Source organism: Passer domesticus, chromosome 8 (assembly GCF_036417665.1).
Source record: "Passer domesticus isolate bPasDom1 chromosome 8, bPasDom1.hap1, whole genome shotgun sequence".
Classification (NCBI taxonomy): Eukaryota; Metazoa; Chordata; class Aves; order Passeriformes; family Passeridae; genus Passer; species Passer domesticus.
This window is the reverse complement of record NC_087481.1, coordinates 2,712,482-2,738,404: the sequence shown is the minus strand read 5'-3', so window position 1 is coordinate 2,738,404 and position 25,923 is coordinate 2,712,482. Positions and strand designations below refer to the sequence as shown.

The window sequence follows — 25,923 nt, the reverse complement described above, 5'->3', positions numbered from 1 at the left end:
GAGAGGAGGAGATGGAGGTGGAGGTGGAGGTGGAGGTGGAAGAGGAGATGGAAGTGGATATGGAAGAGTCCATTTGGGACATGGACATTGATTAAAAGGGTGAGGAAGAGGCCATGATCTTGGCATGAAGAGCAATGCCAGCAGCAGGACAGGCAGAGTGGGTCTCCTGCTGCCAGGCTGGGGCTGGGCTGGGTGCTCCCTGCTCAGGGACATTGTACCCAGGGCACTGGATTCTGGTGGCCATCCACAGCCTGTCCTGTGCCTGCTTTGCTCCACACAAGCTCCGTCCCAGACCCAGCCAGGCTCAGTTCTGGTAGCAGAGTCCTGCTGCTGGGCCAGTGTCTGCCAGCCTGGGGGCACATGCAAGAGCCCTCTGTGCCTGACTGGACTGACCGTGGCATTTGCTTTTCTTCCAGGTGCGATGGACATCACAGACAGAGACACCACCCTTTTGTATATATGTTCTACAGGTTGTTGTTGTTCTTTAGAATGTAGATTGTAGGGCTATTTTTGACTTCTGTAAATACATAGTTTTGTTAGGTAGGTTTTGCTAGGTAGGTTTTTATGTATATATGTTCTATCGATTGTTGTTGTTACAAATATTCTTACAATGTAAATGTATTCTGCATTTTTGCTGCTGTTTTTCTGTAATAAACAAATTTTATTTTTCACACCCCAGTTCTCCTTGCATTTGCTTCAGGCACAGGCAGCATTTTGGAAAGTGGTTGTTTCCACTTGCTCCAGGTCGCCAGGACTGGGGATCCCTGGCACAGCCACCCCAGGAGTGGGGGTCCCTGTGCACAGAGGGGTCCCACTGACAGAGGTGAGCCTCTCCTTGCAGTTTCTCTGGACACACTTGGGATCCCTGGCACAGCCACCCCAGGAGTGGGGGTCCCTGTGCACAGAGGGGTTCCCCTGACAGAGGTGAGCCTCTCCTTGCAGTTTCTCTGGACACACTTGGGATCCCTGGCACAGCCACCCCAGGAGTGGGGGTCCCTGTGCACAGAGGGGTTCCCCTGACAGAGGTGAGCCTCTCCTTGCAGTTTCTCTGGACACACTTGGGAGCTGTAGAGGCAAAGCCCAGCGTGCCCTGGCCCATGGATCCCATGTTGGAGCAGGGCTGAGCCTGTGCGCTCCTGCAGAGCCTCAGCCATGGCTCTTCCCTGGGCAGCCCCAGGGCTAAGGAGGGAGCACTGGGCTGTGGGCAAGCCCTGCTCCTGGGCACCCTGAGGGGCTGAAGCCAGCCCGGAGGGAGCCTCAGCCCTACAGGGACCAAGATTTCCTTTGGAAACCCCCTCTCTCCCCAGACTCTGCTGAGCGCAACAAGAATTGATCCTCCTAGTTAAAGGTGTGAAGTTCATTGGCACAAATTTGTCCTTTGCACTTTCTAGCACAGCAAATGTCAGTGCTTGTAATCCCTGTTCTGCACACTCTGCTCAGGCAGCAAAACATCTGAACCTGAGGGAACATCTGGAATTAGCACCAACCTGCAGAGAGCTCCAGGGGGAGAACCTACCTGCAAGCATCCAGAGAAATACTTGACACTGATAGTCTGGGGCAGAGCTGAAACTAAAGTATTTTAATGCCAAGAGAGAGAATTTTTTATTGCTGAATTCATTCTCCAAGAACAAGAATGGAGGCTTTTGGTCTCCTCACCTGCCACATATGTGTATTGCCAAGGTTTTGCTTCTGGCTTATGACTGATTTTGATGAATCTGTTCAGAACTCTGATGCTGTTCCTGGCTAAGGTGCAGAGATGATATTTCAGAGCCAGATGAGCTCAGCACATCTTGTGCAATGCAGAATTTCCAGACCCAGACATTCAGGCCATGCAAACTGATACTTTTTCATCTCCGTGCAAAGATCAGTATTAGGACATCAGTGATGTACCACACATTTCTCAGAGCTGTCCCTTTCATCCAGCTCTCCCCAGTCACTTCACAGACTTCACTCTAAGCAGTTTCTGATAGAGCTCAGTAGCACATGGGATTTAATCCTGGTTTTTCTTCATCTTCTCCAGAGCTGTTCCAGACACGGTGTGTGGGCACTGTCTGACAGCAGCAGCATTAACGTGTCACCTCCCTGACACTGAGGTTCATGTCACAACTTTTCATCAAAAGCAGCAAATCAATGATTCCCACTGGGTCCCACAAAGCTCCGTGGGGAGTTTGTGTGGCTGCAGTTCCAGCACCAGCCCTGGCGCTCAGAAATTTCAGGAGGAGATACAGAAGGAATCAGCCATTCATAGAGAACAACATGAGTTTGCAGGGCTCAGATCCCCACAACAGAGTCCCCAGACTCTGCATTTACACTTTGGCCTCTGTGCCTTACTTTTCCTCTCACTAAAGTCCTGACAGTTTATCTCATGCTCAGGTTCCCAAGATAATTCAAAGCAGCTTTAGGAGCAGGGATATATGGGAACTGTCCCAAGGCTCAACAAAATTTCTCTCCTCAGGCCTGACAATTCTAGCTAAGGAGAGAGGAAAAGCCTGCATGAAAGAGGTGTGAAATCAAAGCAGTAATCAAATTGAGGTATAATGAGAGCAGCTGAAGAGGTTTTCAGTGTTCAGAACAAGATTAGCAGCTCCAGGCACAGGAGGGATGTGACATTTTCCCCGCTGTAACAACTCTGTCATGCAAATTGCATCTCAAATCCTCCTCCCCAGCTCTGGGACCTGTTCAGCCACAAACGTGGTGCTGAATTTTTAAAGCTTAGTGGAAGCTGGTCAGAGAGGTGGTTTGCAAATAAAAATCACAGAGGACAGTTTGGAAGCACCAGCTGGAGCAGAGAGGGACAGAGCCTGGCCCTGGGGGGCAGCACAGCCACACAACACATGCCTGAAACTCTAAGAAATTAAAGAACTTGCCACTGGTTTTCCCTCAGGAGCTACAGAAGGTGCTTTATGGAATCCCTGCCTCCTTCACACATGCATCAGCATGCAGGAGAGCGCAAGGATAAAGATTACAGCACCTGCTGCTGCTGCTTCCATCTCCTGACTCAAATCTCACCAAAATCTGTCACGATTGGGCCTTTCCAAAGTCTCAGATTCACTTGGTCCTTGCAGGATTTTGGTTCTGAGGAGCATGAAGGGAGATAAAGGCACTTGCAGACACCAGAGATGCAGTTGGTGCCTGAGGTGCATTTCACTGCCCAGGTTAGTGCCTCTAACACCATCAAAAGCAGCCCCTTTGACAGTACCAAGGCAAGAGCAGAACACCAGGGCCTGCACTCTTGCTTCGGCAAGAACCCCTTGTGTGAGGACACGAGGCTTGACTCCATTTTCATCAGAAGGCTGATTTATTATGTTATATATTATACTAAAATACTACATTACAACTACACTAAAAGAACAGAGAGAAGAAGATCAGAAGGCTACAAAGACAAGAATAGAATAGGAATGAATAACAAAAATCCTGTGACTGCTCACAGCCTTGGCACAGGTGGCTGTGATTGGTCACTGATTGAAAACAATCCACGTGGACCAATGGAAGATGCACCTGTGGCATTCCACAGCAGCAGACAGTTATTGTTTACATTTCTTTCCCGAGGCTCTCAGCTCCTCAGGACAGGAAAAATCCCAGCAGAGGCTTTTTCCCTAAAATATCATGGCTACATCTCACCCTTTAAAATTTATTAAATTAAATAGAAAATGAAATGTTTGCAATCTCTTCTACTGGGCCCTTGCAGACGAGAGAACAAACATCTCTTGAGGTTCATCTGTTGCCAATCAAAATCTCAATCAACTGCTGATGTGGAATGGTCAGGGAAATTCTTCACCTGTAGAACATTCAGGGAAATTCTTCACTTAGCAAACATCACATTCTATCATATCACTAAAACAATCTTAAAAAATAAGAAAATGCAAAAACTCATGCAAACAAAGTTCATTGTTTCAAGTCCAAACAGCTGAATTTCAGGACAGAGTCCATGGACTGAAGATGTTCTTCTTTGACATCTCTGGAAGTCCCCTTTGGTCCTGAAACAGGCTTGCAGAATTCTGAAACAAAGAACTGCTAAAGAGAATCAATCAACAAGAATCATCAAAAATCCATTGACAGTCATCAAACAATTCAGAGAGAAAATTCTGGAATGCCCTGGCCACAGCCCTTCATTGAACCACTTGGGCTGAGGCTAATTTTTGGCTTTTCAATGCTTTTGAGCTGCTAGCTCTTTCCACTTTTTTTTTTTTTTTTTTTTTTTTTTTTTTTTTTTTCCGAAAGAAGAAGAACAGCAGCAGCAGAGGGTCTCTAGGACCTTTCGGTGGCCCTGGTCCTGGTGGGCAGACCAGAGAACCCAGACCTGGCTCACAGAATGGTGGCCCAGGTCCCTGCGGGGAAAGCAAAGTCCCCAAACTGAGCACTGGACGGGGCAGTGGCCCCGGCCCAGGGAAATGAGCCAAATGGCCCAGAACCAGCCTGTGAGGCGGGCTCTGTGTGCTCAGAACCTGGCAGGACCATGCTGCCAGCGTCTTGAGAGCAGAAGTGACCAAATGCTTCCTACCCCCAGCAGCACCGGCGCACACCGGCAGCTCGGAAAGAGAAGCTTTCTCAGGTATTGTCATCCCAGATGTGAGTGTTTCTTGTCCCCAGAGCAAGCGAGCAATGCTTGCTTTGCTCTGTGTCTCTTGCTCCTGCAAGGCAAATGCCACTGCTCCTGCTTTCTGCCCCTCGGCACCCCCATCCCCTCTGGGCTGGGAACCAGAGGCAGATACCACAGGAGCCAACTCCCCCACACCACTGGGGCGCTCGGGGGAAGGCAGGCACCCCAACCCCCAGGGAGAAGCCCTCGACCACACGCGAAATGACCCAGAAACCACACTGATTTTGAACACAGCCAGCCAAACTGCTCCTGCGGTGAGCTGGCGGGCCGTGCCCTCTCCATGGAGGGACAGACTGTTCACAGGGTCTGATGCGAAGGTCGGAGCTCTGGAAGGCAGCGGGACAACTGGGGTGGGTGGTGCGGGCAGCACGGGCGCTGGTGTCGGCTCTTGAGATGATCCTGTGGGCTCAGCACCATTCTTGGCATGCTCTTTCACTGCAATTGGGTTGGCAGGGAGCAACAGGCTTGGCACAGGTGGCGGGGCCGCTTCCCCCGCCGGGCTGGGCCCAGCAGCCGAGTCTCCTTTGGGGTCCGGACACTGCAGCGCAGGCGCAGCCATCAGAGCCGGCGGAGCCGGCCCGAACGGCAGGATCGCGGGCGGAGCCGCGGGATCCAGCGCCTCCCGCGGGGCCGGCTGAGGCGGACCCGCGTCCCCCCGGGGTGGGGGGAGCAGAGAATTCCGCGGCGAAGCAGGCAGGGCCGGCTCCCCATCCCCCCCAAGAGAAAGAGCGGGGGGGGGAAGGCAGCTCTGCCTGCTCATGCTCCAAGGGAGCGGAGAAAAACTTTTGCTCAGCTGTGGGTAATGCGGGGGGGCTGCGAACCCGCGGTTTGTCTTCTTTGAGAGGCTCCTCTCGTGCTGAACCTGGTGGAAACGGAGCGCGACCGCGCCACCGAGCCACGATGTCCCCTGCAGCCTCCCTTTTTTCCAAAATACAGAATAAGAGCCATAGGTGTACTCCATACATTGTTGGGAGTGTAACACCCTGGTCCTTTGTCCACTCAAAAGCAGCGTCCATGATCTCCCAAAGATCTAAATCAAGGGAGTATACGACATTTGTAAAAAATCTATGAAATTTTGCCCATCTGAAAATCTCATAACACAGTCTCTCCCACACACTATTAACTCCGTTCTCGTGTCCCCATCTGTGCCAGAGTTTAATAACTTTCTTCTCTGACGCAGTAAACGGAACCTGAGCTTCCGAAGGTACATTTTTCCAACTTTCCTCCCACCTTCTGTGAAAGGCAGGATCTTCAGGAAGGGAAAATATAACAGTACCTTTAGACAGTGTCCTTGTGGATCCAGCTGTGCAGCTCTGCTGCTCTGCAGTCTCTGGACACAATGTCCAGGAAAGTCCAATAGGTTCTCCTGTTTGCCTTGGCTGTGAACTCTGCCCATCTTCAGGGTCTCGTTTCTTCAGCTCCAGGCTGGACTCTGTGGTCACTCCTGGGGTTGCCATCAATTTCACACGTCCAGGGGTCACCAATTGTTGTTTAGGCTGCCCCTTGTGTGAGGACACGAGGCTTGACTCCATTTTCATCAGAAGGCTGATTTATTATGTTATATATTGTATTAAAATACTACATTAAAACTATACTAAAAAGAACAGAGAGAAGAAGATCAGAAGGCTACAAAGACAAGAATAGAATAGGAATGCATAACAAAAATCCTGTGACTGCTCACAGCCTTGGCACAGGTGGCTGTGATTGGTCACTGATTGAAAACAATCCACATGGACCAATGGAAGATGCACCTGTGGCATTCCACAGCAGCAGACAGTTATTGTTTACATTTCTTTCCTGAGGCTCTCAGCTCCTCAGGACAGGAAAAATCCCAGCAGTGGCTTTTTCACTAAAATATCATGGCTACATGTTCCCACCATGGATCACAGGGAATGTGGGCCACCAGGGCTGTGCCCAGCGTGGGTCCTGCAGTGGGGGATGGAGCTGGAGCAGCACACGAAGCTCTTCCCGCACTCGGGGCACTCGCAGGGCTTCCCTCACCGGTGCCTCCGTTGGTGTTGGGTCAAGTTAGAGCTGCTGGAGGAGCTCTTCCCACACTGGGGACACTCGTAGGGCCTCTCCCCAGTGTGGATGCGCCGGTGGGTGACGAGGTTGGAGTTGTGCCTGAATCCCTTCCCGCAGTCGGGGCAGCAGAAGGACCTCTCCTCTGTGTGAATCCGATAGTGCCAGAAAAGATGGGAGTGGATCCAAAACCCCTTCCCACACTCGGAACACTCGTAGGGCCTCTCCCCAGAGTGGACATTTTGGTGGTAGATCAGGTTGGTGCGAAGTCTGAAGCTCTTCCTGCATTCCCCACACTCGTAGGGCCGTTCCCCACTGTGGATCACCTGGTGCCTGATCAGGCTGGAGATGCACCTGAAGCTCTTCCAACACTCCAAGCACTTGTGGGGCTTCTCCCCATCATGGAGCTGCTCATGGACCACCAGCTCCGAGCTCTGGCTCCATCTCCGGCCGCCTTCCCGGCCCAGGCTGGCTCTTTCCCCCTCAGATCCCCGCCATCTGCGTTTGCAGCCCCTCCTCGTGCGGCATCTCCGGGGCTTTTCCTCCCCGTTGGGTTCCTGCGCCGTGGAGCCGCTCAAAACGGCCTCTGCCACGAGGTTCTGCTGTGCTGAGCTGGGAGATGGAGCAGCAGAGAGGGGGAAAGGGGCACTGACTTCCTCCTCACCTGCCTCACTGTCCCAAGGGCATTTTCCTCTTTCTCACAGCCTCCCAGGGGTTGGCAATGAGAAATCATGGTTTGAGGAAAATAAGGGATGAGCACGTTGAATTTGAAGGTCCGTCTGCCCGAGCCCACCTCGAGAAGTCACCGGCCATCTGGGCTCCAGAAAAACCTCCCAAACACCAAGGTTCAGCCCTAAAAATCCTACCAAGAGCTCCCTGTCCCTTGTCCCTCCCCTCTGCTCTTCGGAGTTCCCCCTGTCCCAGCTGCTGGGGTCACGCTTGCATTGGGGGTCCCCCTTCTCCTCGGTGCCTGCCCTCCCCAGGCTGCTGGCAGTCCCAGCAATCCCAAAAGCTGCCCCCTCTTCGCTCTGCCCATTCAGGGGTGCTGGGGCTTTTTGGGCTCCCTTTTGGGCTCCCTTCTCCCCTCATTCTCTGCTCTTGGCTGCTTTGGAGCCCTGCCAGCTGCAAACATCCCCCCCAAAAAACCCCAAAGCCAGGCACCCCCGGGATATTCGGGCTGTGCTCCCCCTCCCCGGGCACCTGCGGGATGGGGGGCGATGCTCCCGGGGCTGCGGCGGCTTCAGGGACTGCCAGGGCCACGAGATTCTCCCTCTCCTCTTCTGCTGCTGCTCGGCCTCTTCCTCCCTCCCTCCTCCTCCTCCTCCTCCTTTCCTGTTCCTGAAGGTTCTCCTGAAGGCTGAACCATGAGGGGACAAGGGGCAAGGAAAGGGCGGGAACCGTGAGGGGAAAGGGGGCAAGGAAAGGGCGGGAACTGTGAGGGGAAAGGGGGCAAGGAAAGGACGGAACTGTGAGGGGAAAGGGGGCAAGGAAAGGGCGGAACCGTGAGGGGAAAGTGGCAGGCTCAGGCCAAGGGCGGCAACTGTGAGGGGACACTCTGGGAGGCGGCACTCTGCAAACAGAACTGCAAGGGACTGAGCATGGACGGGAAGAAAGCAGTAAGTCTGAAAGTTTTATTTTCTATCAAATACATCTCACACACCCAGCCCCATGCAATCCCCGTACCTCCTCACTAAACTGGGATCCCACTTCTCCCAGTGTCATTCTAACCCCATGTCAGCCTGGTGGCTTTGGAGTCGAGTGACTTGGTTGTGGGATTGAGTTTTTTGAGGTGGGAAGAAGCAAATCCCTGGTGCTATTGAGCCTTCATTCAACAATTGAGTTGTTTTCAGTGGGGCTGAGTTATTCTGAAGTAACAGACCCATCCCACTTGGCTTTTGGACTGCAAAGATTGAGAAGAGAAAAAAAACATTAAGGCCAAACCAAAAGGAGGAGCAGCCAGATGTGTTCCCACCATGGATCACAGGAAATGTGGGTCACCAGGGCTGTGCCCAGCGTGGGTCCTGCAGTGGGGGATGGAGCTGGGGCAGCGCACGAAGCTCTTCCCGCACACTCGGGGCACTCGCAGGGCTTCCCTCACCAGTGCCTCCGTTGGTGTCTGGTCAAGTGAGAGCGCTGTGAGAAACTCTTCCCACACTGGGGACACTCGTAGGGCCTCTCCCCAGTGTGGATGCGCCAGTGGGTGACGAGGTTGGAGTTGCGCTTGAATCCCTGCCCACAGTCGGGGCAGCAGAAGGGCCTCTCCTCCGTGTGAATCCGATAGTGCTGGAGGAGATCAGAGCTAATCCTAAACCCCTTCCCACACTCAGAACACTCGTAGGGCCTCTCCCCACTGTGGATCTTTTGGTGGACAAGGAGGTTGGCGCGATGTCCGAATCTCTTCCCACACTCCCCACACTCGTAGGGCCGTTCCCCAGTGTGGGTCCTCTGGTGCTGGATCAGGGTGGAGCTCTCCCTGAAGCTCTTCCCACATTCCTCACACTCATGGGGCCTCTCCCCAGTGTGGATGCGCCGGTGCCGGACAAGATGGGAGCTCTGCCTGAAGCCCTGCCCGCAGTCGGGGCAGCGGAAGGGCCTCTCCTCTGTGTGCGTGCGCTGGTGCACGAGGAGATTTGAGCTGGTCTGAAACCTCTTCCTGCACTGATCACACTCGTAGGGCCGTTCCCCAGTGTGGGTTCTCTGGTGCTGGATCAGGTTGGAGCTTATCTGGAAGCCCCTCCCACACTCCAAGCACTTGTGGGGCTTCTCCCCATCAGGAACCTCCTTGTGGACCACCAGCTCCGAGCTCTGGCTCCATCTCCGGCCGCCTTCCCAGCCCAGGCTGGCTCTTTCCCCCTCAGATCCCCGCCATCTGCCTTTGCAGCCCCTCCTCGTGCGGCATCTCCGGGGCTTTTCCTCCCCGTTGGGTTCCTGCGCCGTGGAGCCGCTCAAAACGGCCTCTGCCATAAGGTTCTGCCGCGGGGATTTGTCCTCCCTGCTCTCCATCCTCAGCTCCTGCTCTGGGGGAGGAAGGACAAGGACAGGATGGCATTTGCCTCCGGGCCACAGGCAAGGGCAAGGAGATGCCCCCAGGCTGTCCTGCAGCAGGGGCTGTGCTGGGCTGGGAGATGGAGCAGGAGAGAGGGGAAAGGGGCACTGAGTTCCTCCTCACCAGCCTCAGTGTCCAGGGACATCTTCCTCACAGCCTCACAAGAAGTGGCAATGGGAAATCCTGGTTTGGGGAAAACAAAGGATGAGCACGTAGAGTTTGAAGGTCTTTCTACCTAAGTCCATCTCTACAAGACACCAGCAACCAAGGCTGCAGAAAAACCTCCCAAACACCAAGATTCAGTGCTGAAAAACCCTCCCCAGGAGTTCCCCACCCCAGTCCCTGCCCTCTGCTGTTCAGGGGCTCCCCTGGCCCAGCTGCTGGGGTCACGCTTGCATTGGGGGTCCCCCTTCTCCTCGGTGCCCACCCTCCCCAGCCTGCTGGCAGTCCCAGCAATCCCAAAAGCTGCCCCCTCTTCACTCTGCCCATTCAGGGGTGCCGGAGCTTTTTGGGCTCCCTTTTGGGCTCCCTTCTCCCCTCATTCTCTGCTCTGGGCTGCAGGGGCTCCAAGGAGTCCCCCCTGCCCCTCTCCAGCCTCTGCAGGCTCCCGCCAATGGCGGCGCTCCGCCCTCTCTGGGCTCCCCACTTTGGGCTCCTGGGGGACACAGGGTTCTGCTCCTCCAGGCTGCCTCTGCCGCCAGCCGCCACCGCCACCCCCCCGATGTCCCCCCGAGGGGCCTTTTCCGCTCAGCCTTGCACTTCTTCATTCTCCAAACATCCCCCAAAAAAAATCCCAGTCCAGGGACCCCCCGGGATATCTGGGCCGAGCTCCCCCTCCCCGCTCACCTGCGCGATGGGGGCGATGATCCCACAGGTGGGGGCTGCGAATGCACAGAGGGCTCCACCGCGTGCTTCCTGCTGCTCAGCCTTGATCTGCCTCTGTCCCTCCGCTTCCTCTTCCTGCCCCCTTTCCTATTCCATCCCCCCACCTCCTCCTAATCCTTCTCCTCCCTCACCACACCTCCTTCTCCTTCTGTGGCTGCTCTCTCTCCGCCCTCCCCCTCCTCTTCCATCTCCCCTCCCACCCTCCTCCCCCTCCCTAATCCCGCCTCCTTCTCCTCCTTCATCCCTCCCCTTCCCTCCCTCCTCCTCCTCCCGCAGCAGCAGCGACGCCCTCGCTGCCCCATTCCCGGAGCCCTCGCAGCCCGCGGCAGGAGCGGGGCTGGAGCCGGCACAGCTCGGCACGGGCAGCGCGGGGCTCTCGGCTGCTCCTGGCCGCTGCGGAGAAGGGGGGAAGCCGGCCCGGGCAAAAGGAGAGGCAAACTGCGACAACTGGGGGCCCCACATCCAAACTGGGCCCTGCTGGGCAGCCTGCCTGGGCACTGCCAGCCCTTGGGGCTCCTCTCGGCACAGCCGGGAGCGGGGAACGCACAGAGGGCTGTAGGATCCCAGCGCTGGCAGCACTGCCAGGGACTGGGCTCTGCTGGGATCATACTGGGAGTGACTGGGACTGTACTGGGTTTGTTCTGGGATCATACTGGAATCACACTTGGACTGTACTGGCTTTGTACTGATATCATTCTGGGATCATACTGGGAGTGACTGGGACTGTACTGGGTTTGTACTGGGATCATACTGGAATCACACTTGGACTGTACTGGCTTTGTACTGATATCATTCTGGGATCATACTGGGAGTGAGCAGGAGCCTGCAGAGGCAATTGAGACCATGTTAGGGGCAAATGGGATCTACTGGGAGTGACTGGGATTGTGCTGAGGGTGACTGGGAGCAGCTGGGAGCAACTGGGATCATGACAGGAGCAACTGGGAGTGGCTGGCTGCATGCTGGGAGTGACTGGAAACAACTGGGCTTCTACTGGGATCAGCTGGGATCACGCTGGAGGTGACTGGGATCATCCTGGCAGTGAGTGCCACTGCACTGAGGCTGACTGGGAGTGCTTGGCAGCAAATGGGATCATACTGGGGAATAATGGGAGGGACTGGGAACATGCTGGAGGGACCTGGGATACACTGGGAGATACTGGGAGTGACTGGAACCAAAGGGAGGGTGAAAGAGAGCCACTGGAACCATGTGGAGCACAACTGGTTCATACTGGCAGGGACTGGGAGCACACTGGGCTCATCTCTGGATCATACTGGGAGGGACTGGACTGATACTGGGAGAATCTGAGAGCGACTGGGAACACACCCTGCACATCATCCCCCATACTGGGCCTGACTGGGAGCAACTGGGATTATACTGGGACCACACTGGGAGCGCTGGCATGTGACTAGGATCCAACTGGAGCTTACTGGGATCACATTGGGGTTGAAAGGGAGTGACTGGGATCACACTTTGGGCTTCTGGGAGCACCTGAGAGAAACTGGGATCATGCTGCAAGCAAACTGGAGGAACTGGGCAGGACTGGATGCATGCTGGAGGCAGCTGGGATATTCTGGGCATGACTGGGGGATCACACTGGGAGAGCTGACACCTTCCTGGGGCCACTGGCAGCGCCTGGAAATGACTGCAGACATGCTGGGACTAGGTGGGAAATGTTGGGGGGTTTTGTGGATTTTGGGGGGTTGGATTTTGGGAGTTTTATTGGCGCTTTGGGGGGGGGTGTTGTTCTGGGGGTGTTTGGGGGTTTATTGATTTTTTTTTCTTTTTGGTATTTTGGAAGGTTTTACTGAGATTTTCCTGTGTTTTTTTGGGATTCTCATAAATTCTGGGGGTTTCATTGGGATTTCTAGGAGATTTTGAGGCATTTTATTGGAATTGTGGGGGTTTTTAGTGGGATTCATTGGGGATTTGGTTTTTTTCAGAATTTTCTTGGGATTTTTGGGGTTTTGTTGGGTTTTTTTGGGTGTTGCCATGATTTCTTTGGGTGTTGGGGGGGATATAATGGGATTTTTATTATTTAGGGGACATTTTGGGGGGGATTTGCGAGGTTTCATCTGGATTTTGGGGGTTCTTGAGATTTCAAAAGATTTTGTGGGCTTTTATTGGGATTCTAGGGTGTTCTAATGGGATTTTGTGAGATTTATTTCAGATTTCATGAGTTTTATTGGGACTTTTGGGGCTTTTAAGGAGATTTTGATGCCTCTCAGCCATTCTGCAAACCCTGGGACAACCCCAAAGGCCCCAGACCCCCAAATCCCTCACAAATTCCACTAAAAATCCCAATTTCCTCAAGAAATTACAGTAAAATCCTCCAAAACCCCAGAGAATCCCACAAAATCCCAGTGAAACACACCAAAACTCAAAAAAACTCCCCAAAATTTCACTAAACCCCCTCAAAAGTCAACCCCCCAACCCCTATAAAATCCCCCAAAATCCAAAACTCCCCAAAATTTCACTAAACCCCCTCAAAAGTCAACCCCCCAACCCCTATAAAATCCCCCAAAATCCAAAACTCCCCAAATCCACAAAACCGCCAAAATCCCATAACCCCCCAAAACCCAATAATTCTCTCCAAGACCCCAATAATACCCCTCCATCAAATCCCTCCAAAGTTCTAAAAAAAGCCCTCCCAAAATCCCCAAAAACCCTCCCAAAAATGCCCCCCAAAATCCCCCCAGACTCTCTGGGGCCGTCCTGGATCAGGGGCACCGGCCGGTGGAACAGGAGCCACCTCAGGGGCCCTCGGAGCTCTGTGGGGAGGGGGCACCATGGGAGACCCCCAAAAACGGGAGGGGGGGTCTGGGAACCCCTGTTGCATCCCCAAATCTCCCCCGGGAACCCCAAATCCCCCTGAAAAGCCCCCAAGGTTAGCCCAGGACCACCCTGGAACCCCAAAGTCCCCCCAGCACCCCCAGGACCCCCCTCGAGACCGCTCTCAGGACCCCTCCCCACCCCCAGATCCCCCCACAGTGCCCCAGGACCCCTCCCCAGACCCTCCCTGACCCCTCACGATCCCCCAGCCAAGAGCCCTCCCCAGACCCCGCCCCACAACCCCGGAACCCTCCCCAAAGCCCCCCCAGACCCCCCGGACCCTCCAACGCCCCCCCGATCCCCTCTCAGCCCCTCCCGGCCCTGTCCCGGCCGCCTCAGCAGCTCCCGGAGCGCTCCGGCCGCTCCCAGCGCCGCCCCCGCTCTCTGCAGCGCCCGGCACCGGCACCGCCGCTGCGGCTCGCCTCTGATTGGCTGCAGCGGCGCGGGGAGGCGGGCGCTGCTGAGGGGAGCCGCGCCCTCATTGGCTGGTTCGGGGCGGGGCGCGCCGCTATTGGCTGGGGAGCCCGTGCACGCGGCGGAGGCGGGAGATTCAGAGGCGAGCGCGGCTGAGGAGGGCGCTGAGGGGAAACTGGGGGGGTTTGGGGCGGTCTGAGGAGAACTTGGGGATTTTGGGGAGATCGACGGGAAATAGGAGGGTGTGCGGCGGGTTTGGGGGGCGTGAGGGGCTCTGAGGGGGCTTTGGTGGGTCTGAGGGGGCTTTAGGGAGCTTTGGGGGCAGCTTGAGAGGGTCTGGAGTGTTCTCAGGTGGGTTTAGGGGGATCTGAGGGGAATTGGGAGGGTCTGAGGGGATTTTGGGGGGTTGTGAGAGGAGCTGGGGGGATCTGGGAGGTTCTGAGGTGCATCTGGGGGGCTTTAGCGGAGTGTGAGGGGATTTCCCAGGGTTTGGGGGGGGGGGGGGGATTGAGGGGTGTGAGGGGGATTTGGGGCAGTCTGATGGATTTGAGGGGGGTCTCAGGTGGGTGTGGGGTCAATTTTGTGGGGAACTGGGGGGTCTGAGGCTCCCGGGAAGGTTTTGGGGGTCCAGAGTGATCCTGGGCCAACCTTGGGGGGGTTTGGGGGTTCCGGGGGAGATTTGGGGGTCCCGGGGGGTCCCAGGCCCCCCCTGAACCGGGGTCTGGGGGTTTCGGGGCGAGGGGGCACAACAGGGGTTCCACCCCCCCCTCCCGTTTCTGGGGGTCTCCCATGGTGCCCCCTCCCCACAGAGCTCCGAGGGCCCCTGAGGTGGCTCCTGTTCCACCGGCCGGTGCCCCTGATCCAGGACGGCCCCACAGAGTCTGGGGGGATTTTGGGAGGGGTTTGAGAGGGTGTGTGGGGATTTTGGGGGGTTTATGTGGATTTTCAGAGGGCTTTTTTGGACTTTGGGGGATTTTGTTGGGATTTATGGAGAATTATTGGGGTTTTGGGGGGTTTTGTGGATTTAGGGGGTTTTGGGTTTTGGGGGATTTTATTGGGGGTTTTGAGGATTTTTGGTGGGGAGAAATGTATTGAAATTTCTCTGATTTTTTTTTAAATTTGGGTGGGTTTCATTGGGGTTTTGTGGGATTCCCTGGGGTTTTGGAGGGTTTTATTGGGATTTTTGGGGAATTCTGGGGGGGCTTTAGGGTTGTTCTCAGGTGTAGAGAAGGGGTGAGAGGCACCAAAATCTCCTTAAACACCCCAGAAGTCCCAATAAAACTCATGAAATCCGAATTAAATCTCACAAAATCCCATTAGAACACCCTAGAGTTCCAATAAAAGCCCACAAAATCTTTTGAAATCCCAACAAACCCCCCAGAATCCCGATTAAACCCCACAAGTGCCCCCAAAAATATCCCCTAAACCATAAAAAGCCCCACAAAATCCCCCCCAAGACCCAAAGAAATCATGGCAACACCAAGACCCCCCAAAAAAACCCCAAAAATCCCAAACCCTCAAAGAATCCCACTAAATGCCCCCACAATTCCAATAAAATTGCACCACGCGTCCAAAATCTTGCAGAAATTCCAATAAAACCCACCAAAAATTCCAAAGAATTCCACCAAATCCCAGTAACTCCTCTCAAAACTTAAAAAAAGCCCCAGAAAAATATTTCACTAAACCCCCAAATACCTGCAGAAAAACACCCCCCCAGAGTGCCAATAAAACCCTCCGAAAATCCACAAAACCCCCCAAAATCACCCTCCAAACCCCCCAAAATTCCCCAAGTCCCTCCAAACCAAATAATTCTCTCCACAAACCCCAGTAATTCCCAGCTGTTCCCAGTGTGGTTCCATCACTCCACTATGGTTACAGACACTCCCAGTATGGTCCCAGTTGGACCCAGTTGCCCCTGCTCTAGTCCCAGTCACTCCCCAGATGATCCCAGTCCCTCCCAGCACAGTCCCACTCACTCCCAGTTGCCCCCAGTGCGGTCCCAGGTCTCCCCATCATGGTCCCAGTCGTTCTCAGTGTGGTTTCAGTCCCCCCAGTACGGTCACAGACACTCCCAGTATATCCCAGTTGCCCCCAGCATGTCTGCAGTCATTTCCAGGCGCTGCCAGTGGCCCCAGGAAGGTGTCAGTTCTCCCAGTGTGATCCCCCAGTCATGCCCAGAATATCCCAGCTGCCTCCAGCATGCATCCAGTCCTGCCCAGTTCCTCCAGTTTGCTTGCAGCATGATCCCAGTTTCTCTCAGGTGCTCCCAGTAGCCCAAAGTGTGATCCCAGTCACTCTCTTTCGACCCCAATATGATCCCAGTAAGCTCCAGTTGGATCCCAGTCACATGCCAGCCCTCCCAGTGTGGCCCCAGTATAATCCCAGTTGTTCCCAGTCAGGCCCAGTATGGGGATGATGTGCAGGGTGTGTTCCCAGTCGCTCTCAGATTCTCCCAGTATCAGTCCAGTCCCTCCCAGTATGATCCAGAGATGAGCCCAGTGTGCTCCCAGTCCCTGCCAGTATGAACCAGTTGTGCTCCACATGGTTCCAGTGGCTCTCTTTCACCCTCCCTTTTGTTCCAGTCACTCCCACTTCCTTCCAGTATGATCCCATTTGCTGCCAAGCACTCCCAGTCAGCCTCAGTGCAGTGGCCCTCACTGCCAGGATGATCCCAGTCACCTCCAGCGTGATCCCAGTTAATCCCAGTATAAGCCCAGTTTTTTCCAGTGACGACCAGCATGTTCCCAGTCACTCCCAGTTCCTCTCAGTTGGGTTTTTTGGGGGGATGTTTGGGGAATGAAGAAGTGCAAGGCTGAGCGGAAAAGGCCCCTCGGGGGGACATCGGGGGGTGGCGGCTGGCGGCAGAGGCAGCCTGGAGGAGCAGAGCCCTGTGTCCCCCAGGAGCCCAAAGTGGGGAGCCCAGAGAGGGGGGAGCACCGCCATGGGCGGGAGCCTGCAGAGGCTGGAGAGGGGCAGGGGGGACTCCTTGGAGCCCCTGCAGCCCGGAGCAGAGCATGAGGGGAGAAGGGAGCCCAAAAGGGAGCCCGAAAAGCCCCGGCATCCCTGAATGGGCAGAGCGAAGAGGGGGCAGCTTTTGGGATTGCTGGGACTGCCAGCAGGCTGGGGAGGGTGGGCACCGAGGAGAAGTGGGACCCCCAATGCAAGCGTGACCCCAGCAGCTGGGACAGGGGGAACTCCCAAAGAGCAGAGAGGAGGGAGCAGGGCCGGGGAATTCCTGGGAGGCTTTTTCAAGGCTGAATCTTGATGTTTGGGAGGTTTTTCTGGAGCCCAGATGGCCGGTGACTTGTAGAGAGGGACTTGGGTGGAAAGACTTTCAAAGTCAATGTGCTCATCCCTTGTTTTCCCCAAACCACGATTTCCCATTGCCACTTCTTGTGAGGCAGTGAGAGAGAGGAATATGTCCCTGGACACTGAGGCAGGGGACGAGGAAGTCAGTGCCCCTTTGCCCTCTCTCCTGCTCCATCTCCCAGCCCAGCACAGCCCCTGCTGCAGGACAGCCTGGGGGCATCTCCTTGCCCTTGCCTGTGGCCCGGAGGCAAATGCCATCCTGTCCTTGTCCTTCCTCCCCCAGAGCAGGAGCTGAGGATGGAGAGCAGGGAGGACAAATCCCTGCGGCAGAACCTCATGGCAGAGGCCGTTTTGAGCGGCTCCACGGCGCAGGAACCCAACGGGGAGGAGAAGCCCCAGAGATGCTGCACGAGGAGGGGCTGCAAACACAGATGGCGGGGATCTGAGGGGGAAAGAGCCAGCCTGGGCCAGGAAGGCGGCCGGAGATGGAGCCAGAGCTCGGAGCTGGTGGTCCACGAGGAGGTTCCTGATGGGGAGAAGCCCCACAAGTGCTTGGAGTGTGGGAAGAGCTTCAGGTGGAGCTCCCACCTGATCGTGCACCGGAGGAGCCACACTGGGGAACGGCCCTACGAGTGTGATCAGTGCAGGAAGAGGTTTCAGACCAGCTCCCATCTCCTCGTGCACCAGCGCACGCACACAGAGGAGAGGCCCTTCCACTGCCCCGACTGCGGGCAGGGCTTCAGGCAGAACTCCCATCTTGTCACCCACCGGCTCATCCACACTGGGGAGAGGCCCCACGAGTGTGAGGAATGTGGGAAGAGCTTCAGGCAGAGCTCCACCCTGATCAGGCACCAGAGGACCCACACTGGGGAATGGCCCTACGAGTGTGGGGAGTGTGGGAAAAGCTTCAGCCAGCATTCCAGCCTGATTGTCCACCAAAAGATCCACTCTGGGGAGAGGCCCTACGAGTGTTCCGAGTGTGGGAAGGGGTTTCGGATCCGCTCCCATCTATTCCAGCACTATCAGAGTCACACAGAGCAGAGGCCCTTTCTCTGCCCCGACTGCGGGAAGGGATTCAGGCAGAACTGTCACCTTGTCACCCACTGGCGCATCCACACTGGGGAGAGGCCCTACGAGTGTCCCCAGTGTGGGAAGAGCTTCTCCAGGAGCTCTACATTGACCCGACACCAACGGAGGCACCGGTGAGGGAAGCCCTGCGAGTGCCCCGAGTGCGGGAAGAGTTTCGTGTGCTGCTCCAGCTCCATCCCCCACTGCAGGACCCACGCTGGGCACAGCCCTGGTGACCCACATTCCCTGTGATCCGTGTTGGGAACACACCTGCCTGATTGTCCTTTTGGTTTGGCTTTAATTTTTTTCTCTTCTTCCTCTCTTTGCCCTCCAAAAGCCAAGAGGGATGGCTCTGTCACCAAACAACAACTCAAATCCAACTGAAAACAACTGAATTTTAACCCATAAAGGCTCAATCCCTCCTCAAATTGCTTGTTCCCTCCTCAAAAAAACTCAATCCCAAGCCAAACTCACTCCATTCCACAGCCACCAGGGTGACATGGGGTTGGAAGGGGATTGGGAGAAGTGGGATCCCAATTGGGAGCGGTGGGATGGGGATTGTGTGGGGCTGGCTGGGTGGGATGTATTTGACAGCAAATAAAACTTTCAGAGTTACTGATTTCTGTCCCATTCATTTTCAGTCAGTTCTTTTTGCAGAGTGCCTCCTCCTCAGCTGATTAATTTGCTTTAAAAATCCCATTTTTTAAATCATCTAACCCAAACAATCCAAAAACCAATATCCAAATAAAAGCACTCACCTACAATTAAATTTTAAAAAATTATTTGAATTGTTTTAGAGTACTTTAGGGTGTTATTAAAGTTTAATTGTTTGGTTAAAATGTATGAGAAATTCTAGTGGTGCTTGGTTTTGTGTTTAGTGTGTTTGTAATATGAATTGTTTTACTAAGGTGTGTTAGATTGTATGATAGTATTTTTAGATATTTTTAATCTAAGGTATATTAGTTATTGCATGAAAATTTTCAGAAGATATTTCTTAGTATATAATTTGTTTATATTTATTGGTAATATTATAGTAATTGTTATTGTTGTTTTCGCTTGAATCATTGGAGTATCAGAAGGAAAAATATTTCATTTTTATTATAATTGATTTCATTGTAATTATAGTTTATTGATTTATAATTTTATTTTCAGTTGTTGAGAGGATAGGAAGGAAGTTCAAGGGCAGGAACATCTTTTTCCCCAGCTTGTGCAACCCAAGTCTGGGTGCTATTCAGCCCAGAGCTATGGGATAATATTGTAGTGCCTCCCACACACATTCTGCCTCCAAGAAAAGTTTGGCTTGGCTTATTAGAGTGAAATAAATAGAAGCGTAATAAAATGGACAGTTAAACTGATCCCTCTTGAATGACTCTCTTGCTTTCTAGTGTCAATCCTGCGCATCATGCTCCCAATGCTTGTTACGAGCAAGTGTCTGAGATTGCTTAAAAATTCCCAGGCAAGGTTCAGTAAAAGCCAGATAGAATATTAAGCAACAGCTCAAGAAAATTCATTGGCAACATTCACATTATTACTTACTGCTTGGTTAAGGAACAACATGGGGAAAAAAGCAAGGAACGAAATTCAGTCAATCAAATGAGAAACATTATGAGAATTATGTGTGTGTGTGTGTGTGTGTGTGTGTGTGTGTGTGTGTGTGTGTGTGTGTGTGTTTAGGTGCATTTGAGAAAGGGACAGAAAGGACAAGGATCAAAAGGAATACAGCCTAAAAGCTTAACAGCACTGGAGCTGAGCAGTGGTTAAACTGGAGCCTCCAGGAGTGGGGCTCTTGGCCCAGGATCCATGGCTGCTCAGTCATGCTGCCAGTGCAGCAAGCTTGAGAGCGCGCTGGCTCTGCGAGGCCCCACTCAGAGGGAGGTTGCTGCTGGCACCTCTGGGCTCCAGGAGAGCCCCAAGGGCCTCCTTTGGGAGCGCTGTTCATGGGCCACAGGCGAGGGGCCTCAGCCATCAACGCTTCATCGTGGCCGCACCGTGGGTCAGCAGCCTGGCTCTGAGAGTGGGAGAAGGAGGATGTCATGCCATTGAGGCAGGAAAAGCGGTTTCCAAGGCAGTTCACAGGACACCCCAGGAGCTCGTCAGATAGCACAAGTGCCTGGCAGCGCTCGGTGTCTCTGGGAAGCTCAAGAGGAGCTGGGCCCAGGGGCTGCTCAGCAAGGCCCAGGCCTGACAATCGTTTCTCAGGTCACCGTGTGGCCGGACAAGGCCGGGGCCATTCGCCACCACAATCTGAAGCACGAGGTTTTGATGTAGGGTAAAAAGCCATGGCCCAGTGGAAGTGGGCTGTGTCCTCAGGCCTGTGGGAGAATCATAATGCAGATCCTTGTGCTGCTGATTCCATCTCTCCCACTTTTCTGAGTTCTTGGTGGCAAGGTCATTTAGGTCACACAGCTCTCTGAAGCTTTCTGCGCAATGAATTAAAGTGAGATTACACATCCCAAATTGTGTTCTGTTACAGTTTAACTGATTGATTCAAGGAATTTCTGGAGTAGAAAACTTGCTTCCTCAGATATTTACTGTGTGTGGCACCAAGCACAGAGGAGAGATTTAATGTGAAAGGCATGGCCCAGGCAATGCTCTTTTGACAAGTTCTGCCCTGAGCTTTCCTGAGGAAGATCTGAAAGGTTCGATGTCACTGGCACAAGCTCCTGCAGTGGCTGCTGGGCAGCAGAGCAGGGCTGGCAGCTGTGCAACAAGTGCTGCCACAAGCAGCGGCTCAGCCAGGGCAGCAAATCAAGAGCTGGGAAGGAGCTGATCTGAAGGCCAAACCCCCTTAGCTCCTAAAAGAGCTGGAACAGTTCCTCATTCCAATGAGGTGCATGTTGGACACGGCTCTATGTGAGCACTAGACACAAGTTGCTCCCACTGAGTGCTGTGATGGTTTCTGCAGGAGCTCTGGGCTCCTGTGTGTGCTGGACACAATGAGGAGAGGAGGAGCCAAGTGCACTGACACACCTTTGCCTTGAGCATGACCCGGCCTGGACCAAACACACTGCAAGCTTTCCCCTTTGGCCCATGTCTCAAAATGTCAGGTCAGCTGTTGGACGACTCAGGTTGGTTTGGTGTCAAGGAATTCCCCTCAGAAATACTGGGTTTGTCTTCCTCTGTGCCTTCCCCTCAGCAGCCTTGGGGCTGCTCCTTTGTGAAGACATGGGTCTCATTAAGTTCTCTCCAGTTTTGGAGAACTTAATACAGGACACTCTGCAATGAGTCGTCTCCTCTAAAGTGTTCCAACAATCCCCTTCCAGTAACAGGAAATTAATACTAAAAGATGAAAGTGGAAAAAAATTGCAACAGTTTATTAAGAAGTGGAATGGCTGAAAAGCAAGCAAAAAGGCCAGTGAGCTCTAGATATCAAACTGCCAGACCTCACCGTCCCCCTGCTGGGACAAAGACCCAGAATGCCGGAGGAAAATCCCCCCAGGACACGCGTTACAAGGTGGTGCTGGGTTCTCCCTCGGGAAGAACAGGAGCTGTCACGGAGCAGCTCCAGCAGCAGATGAAAGCTCCATGCTTGTCCAGCGTCGACTTTCTCCCAGAGGCAGAGCTCTGTGGAGCGGTCACGGCAGGTGAAGCAGCTGGGCTGGAGCCCCTCGGTGTCTTTTCTCCCCGGCGTGGCTCAGCTCACGCTCTCGGGCTGGGAGCGGGGCTGCTCCACTCCTGCTGGCACCATGTCCCTGGGCTTGGACAGTCTTCTGCCAGGAGAGCCCAGCATGCTGTTACACAGATCTCTCATAAAGGCCCAAACCAACTCCAAACACTCTGCCTACAGCAGCGTTTCACAAAGGGCTGCAGAAATCCAGGACAGCTGCAAGTGAGTGTCAGACGGCTTTTGTCTTGTTCTTGCCAGCAGAATTCTTGATGAACTGATGCAATTTTATTCAGATGTAACACAGGAGCTCTGATTTTTTATTGAAATATTTCATGATGTGTAACAAGGCTTGGGAGCATGAGGTACAGGACTGACGTGTGAAAGCATGAGCATATCCTCCAAAGTCACCAGTTTAATTGTCCATTTTATTACCCTTGTATTTATTCCACACTAATAAGCAAACTCAAGCTTTGCATGGATATAAAACAGGCACGGCATACCCTACGGTCTCTTGCAGGGTCCCCAGGGCTGTCAGTGATAAAGCAGGCAGTCTGCTTCATTGTGAATCACTACAGATCTGCATCACAATGTGTTTTTAAGTAGCATGGTATTATTAAGATCTCCTTTTCTGCATGAGATACAAAAAGGAGGTTCTGAAATGATTTCCATGCAAGCAGGCAGTAAAGAACTGAACCAGCTATCCTAACGAAGCTTTGGCTTTGGCAATTGCACTCTTCCCATTCATCTTTTGACGCAGACACTCCAGGTTTTCCCCACACCCCTGCAAGGCTGGCAATCCCTGTTTCCCATTTACTGTTCTTCCCTAGAGCAAGTACAGTGGCTGCTTTGAAACTAAAAGCCCTGAGATCTGGGCATCTTGAAGGAGCATGAAATGCTAATTAAGTGTTCCCATTGGCAATACCCAGGTCTGCACTTCCCAGAGCTCTGAAGCAGCAGCAGGAGGGCCATGCATCATTCCTGTTGGTGGATGTTCATGTTTCTGGTGTGCAAGAGCAATGGCTTTGAGGAGGGACAAAAATGCCCCTATCCAAACAGTGATTGTGCAAGGATATGTGAAGTTTCACTGCCTTTTTTAGGATAGTTTAGAACGATCTAAGAGAATACTGTGGCATGGAGTAGGCCCCTAATTTTGTCTCCAGAGAAATCCCCAAAGGACACATCTGCTCTGCTGGTGATGGCAACCCCATAAGCTCGTGGACTTGTTTTCCCTGCAAAATGCCACCCTGCCTGGGCTTTACTAGGCCAGGACTAGACCCATAGCTATGCCAACACATGCAGCCACGTGACACAGAGTCAGACAAAGTTTTCCTTCAGAAAACTCAATTAACACATTCACATGCAGTTTCTTCTAGAACATCAGAAGCTGGCAGCCATGAGGACTTTGCTGTCAAAAGGTTACAGTTTGCACTGGGCCCAGAAGTATTTTTCCCTAAGGCAAAACAAATTGAAATGTGAAGTTTAAATCTTCAAATGACTATGAAAGGAAACTGTAGAATAATTTCTGGAAAGGCAGCATTGTCAATGATCATGCAGCCCACCAAGAGCTGGAGTGGAATCCAGAATTGCTTGTTCCAGCTATGCAGGAATTCATTACCCTGGCAAGCACTGGTCCATGGCAACAAATGATCCCATAGCCCTGGGCAGAATGGTACCCAGGCTGGAGTGGAAATAGATTTGAGGAATCCTTGTCACTTGTTATTGGCCTCACAGCCCACTCATCCCTTGGCAAGCAAGTTGCAAAAAACACTGTTGGACTGCTGTCCTGGGTAAATCTACATACAGATGACTATTCCAAAGCAGGGCATCTTTTCCCAGTGAAATACACATCCTCTTCTTACCTATGAAAATGTGACTGAAGCTACCTGTGAGCCAGATCTGTGTGAGATTGCAAAGGAGCAAAGCTTTGGCATTTGGGCACACTTCCCTTGGTTTCTTTGCTCAGGGCTTTGTTGAGCACAGAACATATCCAGGTAGAAAACTTTTGACCATACAGGATCTTTTGTTTCCATTGTCCCCCAAACATGTGAAGAGGTGGTCCTGTTGTAATGCCAGTTTAAAAAGAGTAGCACAAATGACACAAAAAAGACATGGCAAAAGAGGAAGAGGAGCAGCCCAGTGAGGAAAGGATGTGGTGAGACACTGGCACATGGAGTGAGCTGCACTCCCATAACCTCTGGGCTAGCAGGTCCTGGTCACACATTCTCCTCCTGGTTTACTTAAATTTTATTTATTTATTTATTTATCTTTAAAAAAAATCAAAATAAAATATATACAATTAAAAATATGTCATCAAAATTTAAAGATACAATCAAAACACATTTATTCAAAGCTACATTTAAAGATCAGAACATATGTACATGTCTAACTAGGAAGACTAATGCATAAATCCTATTCTTGAAACACTCTTCATGCAGGCGGCAGCTTCTTCCTGAGCTTGGAGGAAAGAGAGCTCTTCTGAATGTGAGGGTAGGAGATAATGGGAAGTCAGCCCAGAAAACCTGTTGGTAAGAGTGTAGGCAGTCACATCTGCAAAGTGGAGACACAAAGTACAGCAGAGGCCACAATGCAGACCTAACACAGCCAAAGCAGCATATTTCATGGGACATATTTCCTGCCAAGATATTTTATGGGACATTATTTCCAATAGCTGCACAGGGAAACATGGTCCTACGGGCAGACACTTGAGGCAGGCCAGGGTGCAAAATGTTGATCCACTTCCACAGAGGCACCCCAGGAACAGCCTGGCCTCTGGGCTGCCCTGGGACAGCAGGGAGCCCAGAGCCCTGTGCTCTCCAGCAATGGCTCAGCTGCACATGCACCCTCCTGCTCCTCTGCCTGCCCCACAGCTGAGCAGCCCTCCAGCTGCACGGGGCACTGGCAGCAGCACAGCTCATTGCAGGGCCACATGCAGGGCACAGCTGTTCCCTGGCAATGTGCACAGCCTGGCTGGGCTGCCACAACACCCTTCCTCCCAGCAGAGAGTGGCCCAGCTCCCCCCTCACCTCTGTGTGAGGCTCAGCCAAGCTTGGCCTTAACCTTGTCCTCAGTCTGGAGTTGCTTCAGGCCCCACACGCCATGACTAGGAAGGGCGATGGAGAGAGCAGGGGCAGATGCACGCCCTTCCTTAGTCTTTTGTCATTTTTGGCACAGCTAAGAAGTCACATCCGGAGGTGTCCAAATCAGCTCTTGGTCTGCTTTCTGGAGAACATGATGGCTTCACCAGCCCAAAAGGCTGTTGAGGTTTTCCCGCACGCGGGGAGGCTTGCTGGCAGCACACTTCCTCAGCTGGGTGCCCATCACCTGGCAGAGGGCACAGGCCAGCTTGGTGAGCACAGTGCGGACGCTGGCGCTTCGCACCGGCAGCGCCTTGTTCTCCAGGCAGGACCAGAGCACGGGCAGGGCGCAGCGCTGGACCACTGCAGGGCTCCTGGCATGAACCCACTCCACAAGCACTGCCGGGAGAGAGACACAGCTCCTTACCCACCAGCCTCAATGCCAACAGGGATCTACCTCTGCTTGTGCTTCTTGGGAGCCTCTCTGGCTAAGGTCAGTGAAACAGCACACAGAGCCCCATGACCCAGAAACAGGCAATGCAGCTGATCATCCTGGAAACAGAACCACCAACCCCTCAGGACTAATTTCTCCAACCAGAGCCTTGTCCCTGTGGCAGACTTTGTACCTTTCCTAAAGCATTTCACAATCTGTTCCTGCAAGAACAATGACTGAAATGTCAAATTGCTTTTTATTTCCATTAAGAAGTTGTCTAAATCCACACTGAAGATTTGGAAATGCACCCTAGAGAGGCAATTGAGAGATTTCTAATAAGAGGGATGATTCAATTTTTGTAACTTTGATGACAAGGGCCAGAAGTCTAACCTGGCTCTCCCCTTTGCTCAGTGGTGCACAGCAAAGGGCAGCATTAGAACCCACTTCAAAATTCCAGCCCACAGTGATGGGTGCTGCCTGACAGCTGGATGAGAAACACCAGTGACTAGCTGGTGTCTTTGGCAGAATGCTTTTGAGGCTTCCAACAAAATGCTGTTTCAAACCTCAGAGTGTCTTAGAGAATTACCCAGACCCCATTGCTGTGGCATTTGGACATCTCCACATTTTAATGGCATT

At 53.1% G+C, this 25,923-nt stretch overlaps 1 protein-coding gene and 1 pseudogene across 1 annotated transcript; one reads left to right on the top strand and one right to left on the bottom strand.

The window, feature by feature from the left end:
• Positions 1 to 6,651: 6,651 nt before the first annotated feature.
• The window catches only part of LOC135306051 (zinc finger protein 271-like), a 366,476-nt pseudogene continuing 347,204 nt past the window's right edge, over positions 6,652 to 25,923 (bottom strand).
• LOC135305948 (zinc finger protein 774-like) lies at positions 17,589 to 18,425 on the top strand (the record flags this gene model as incomplete). Its single annotated transcript, XM_064429525.1, is given in 1 exon segment — positions 17,589 to 18,425. A coding segment is annotated over 1 exon segment (837 nt), but the record flags the coding sequence as incomplete, so codon positions are not given.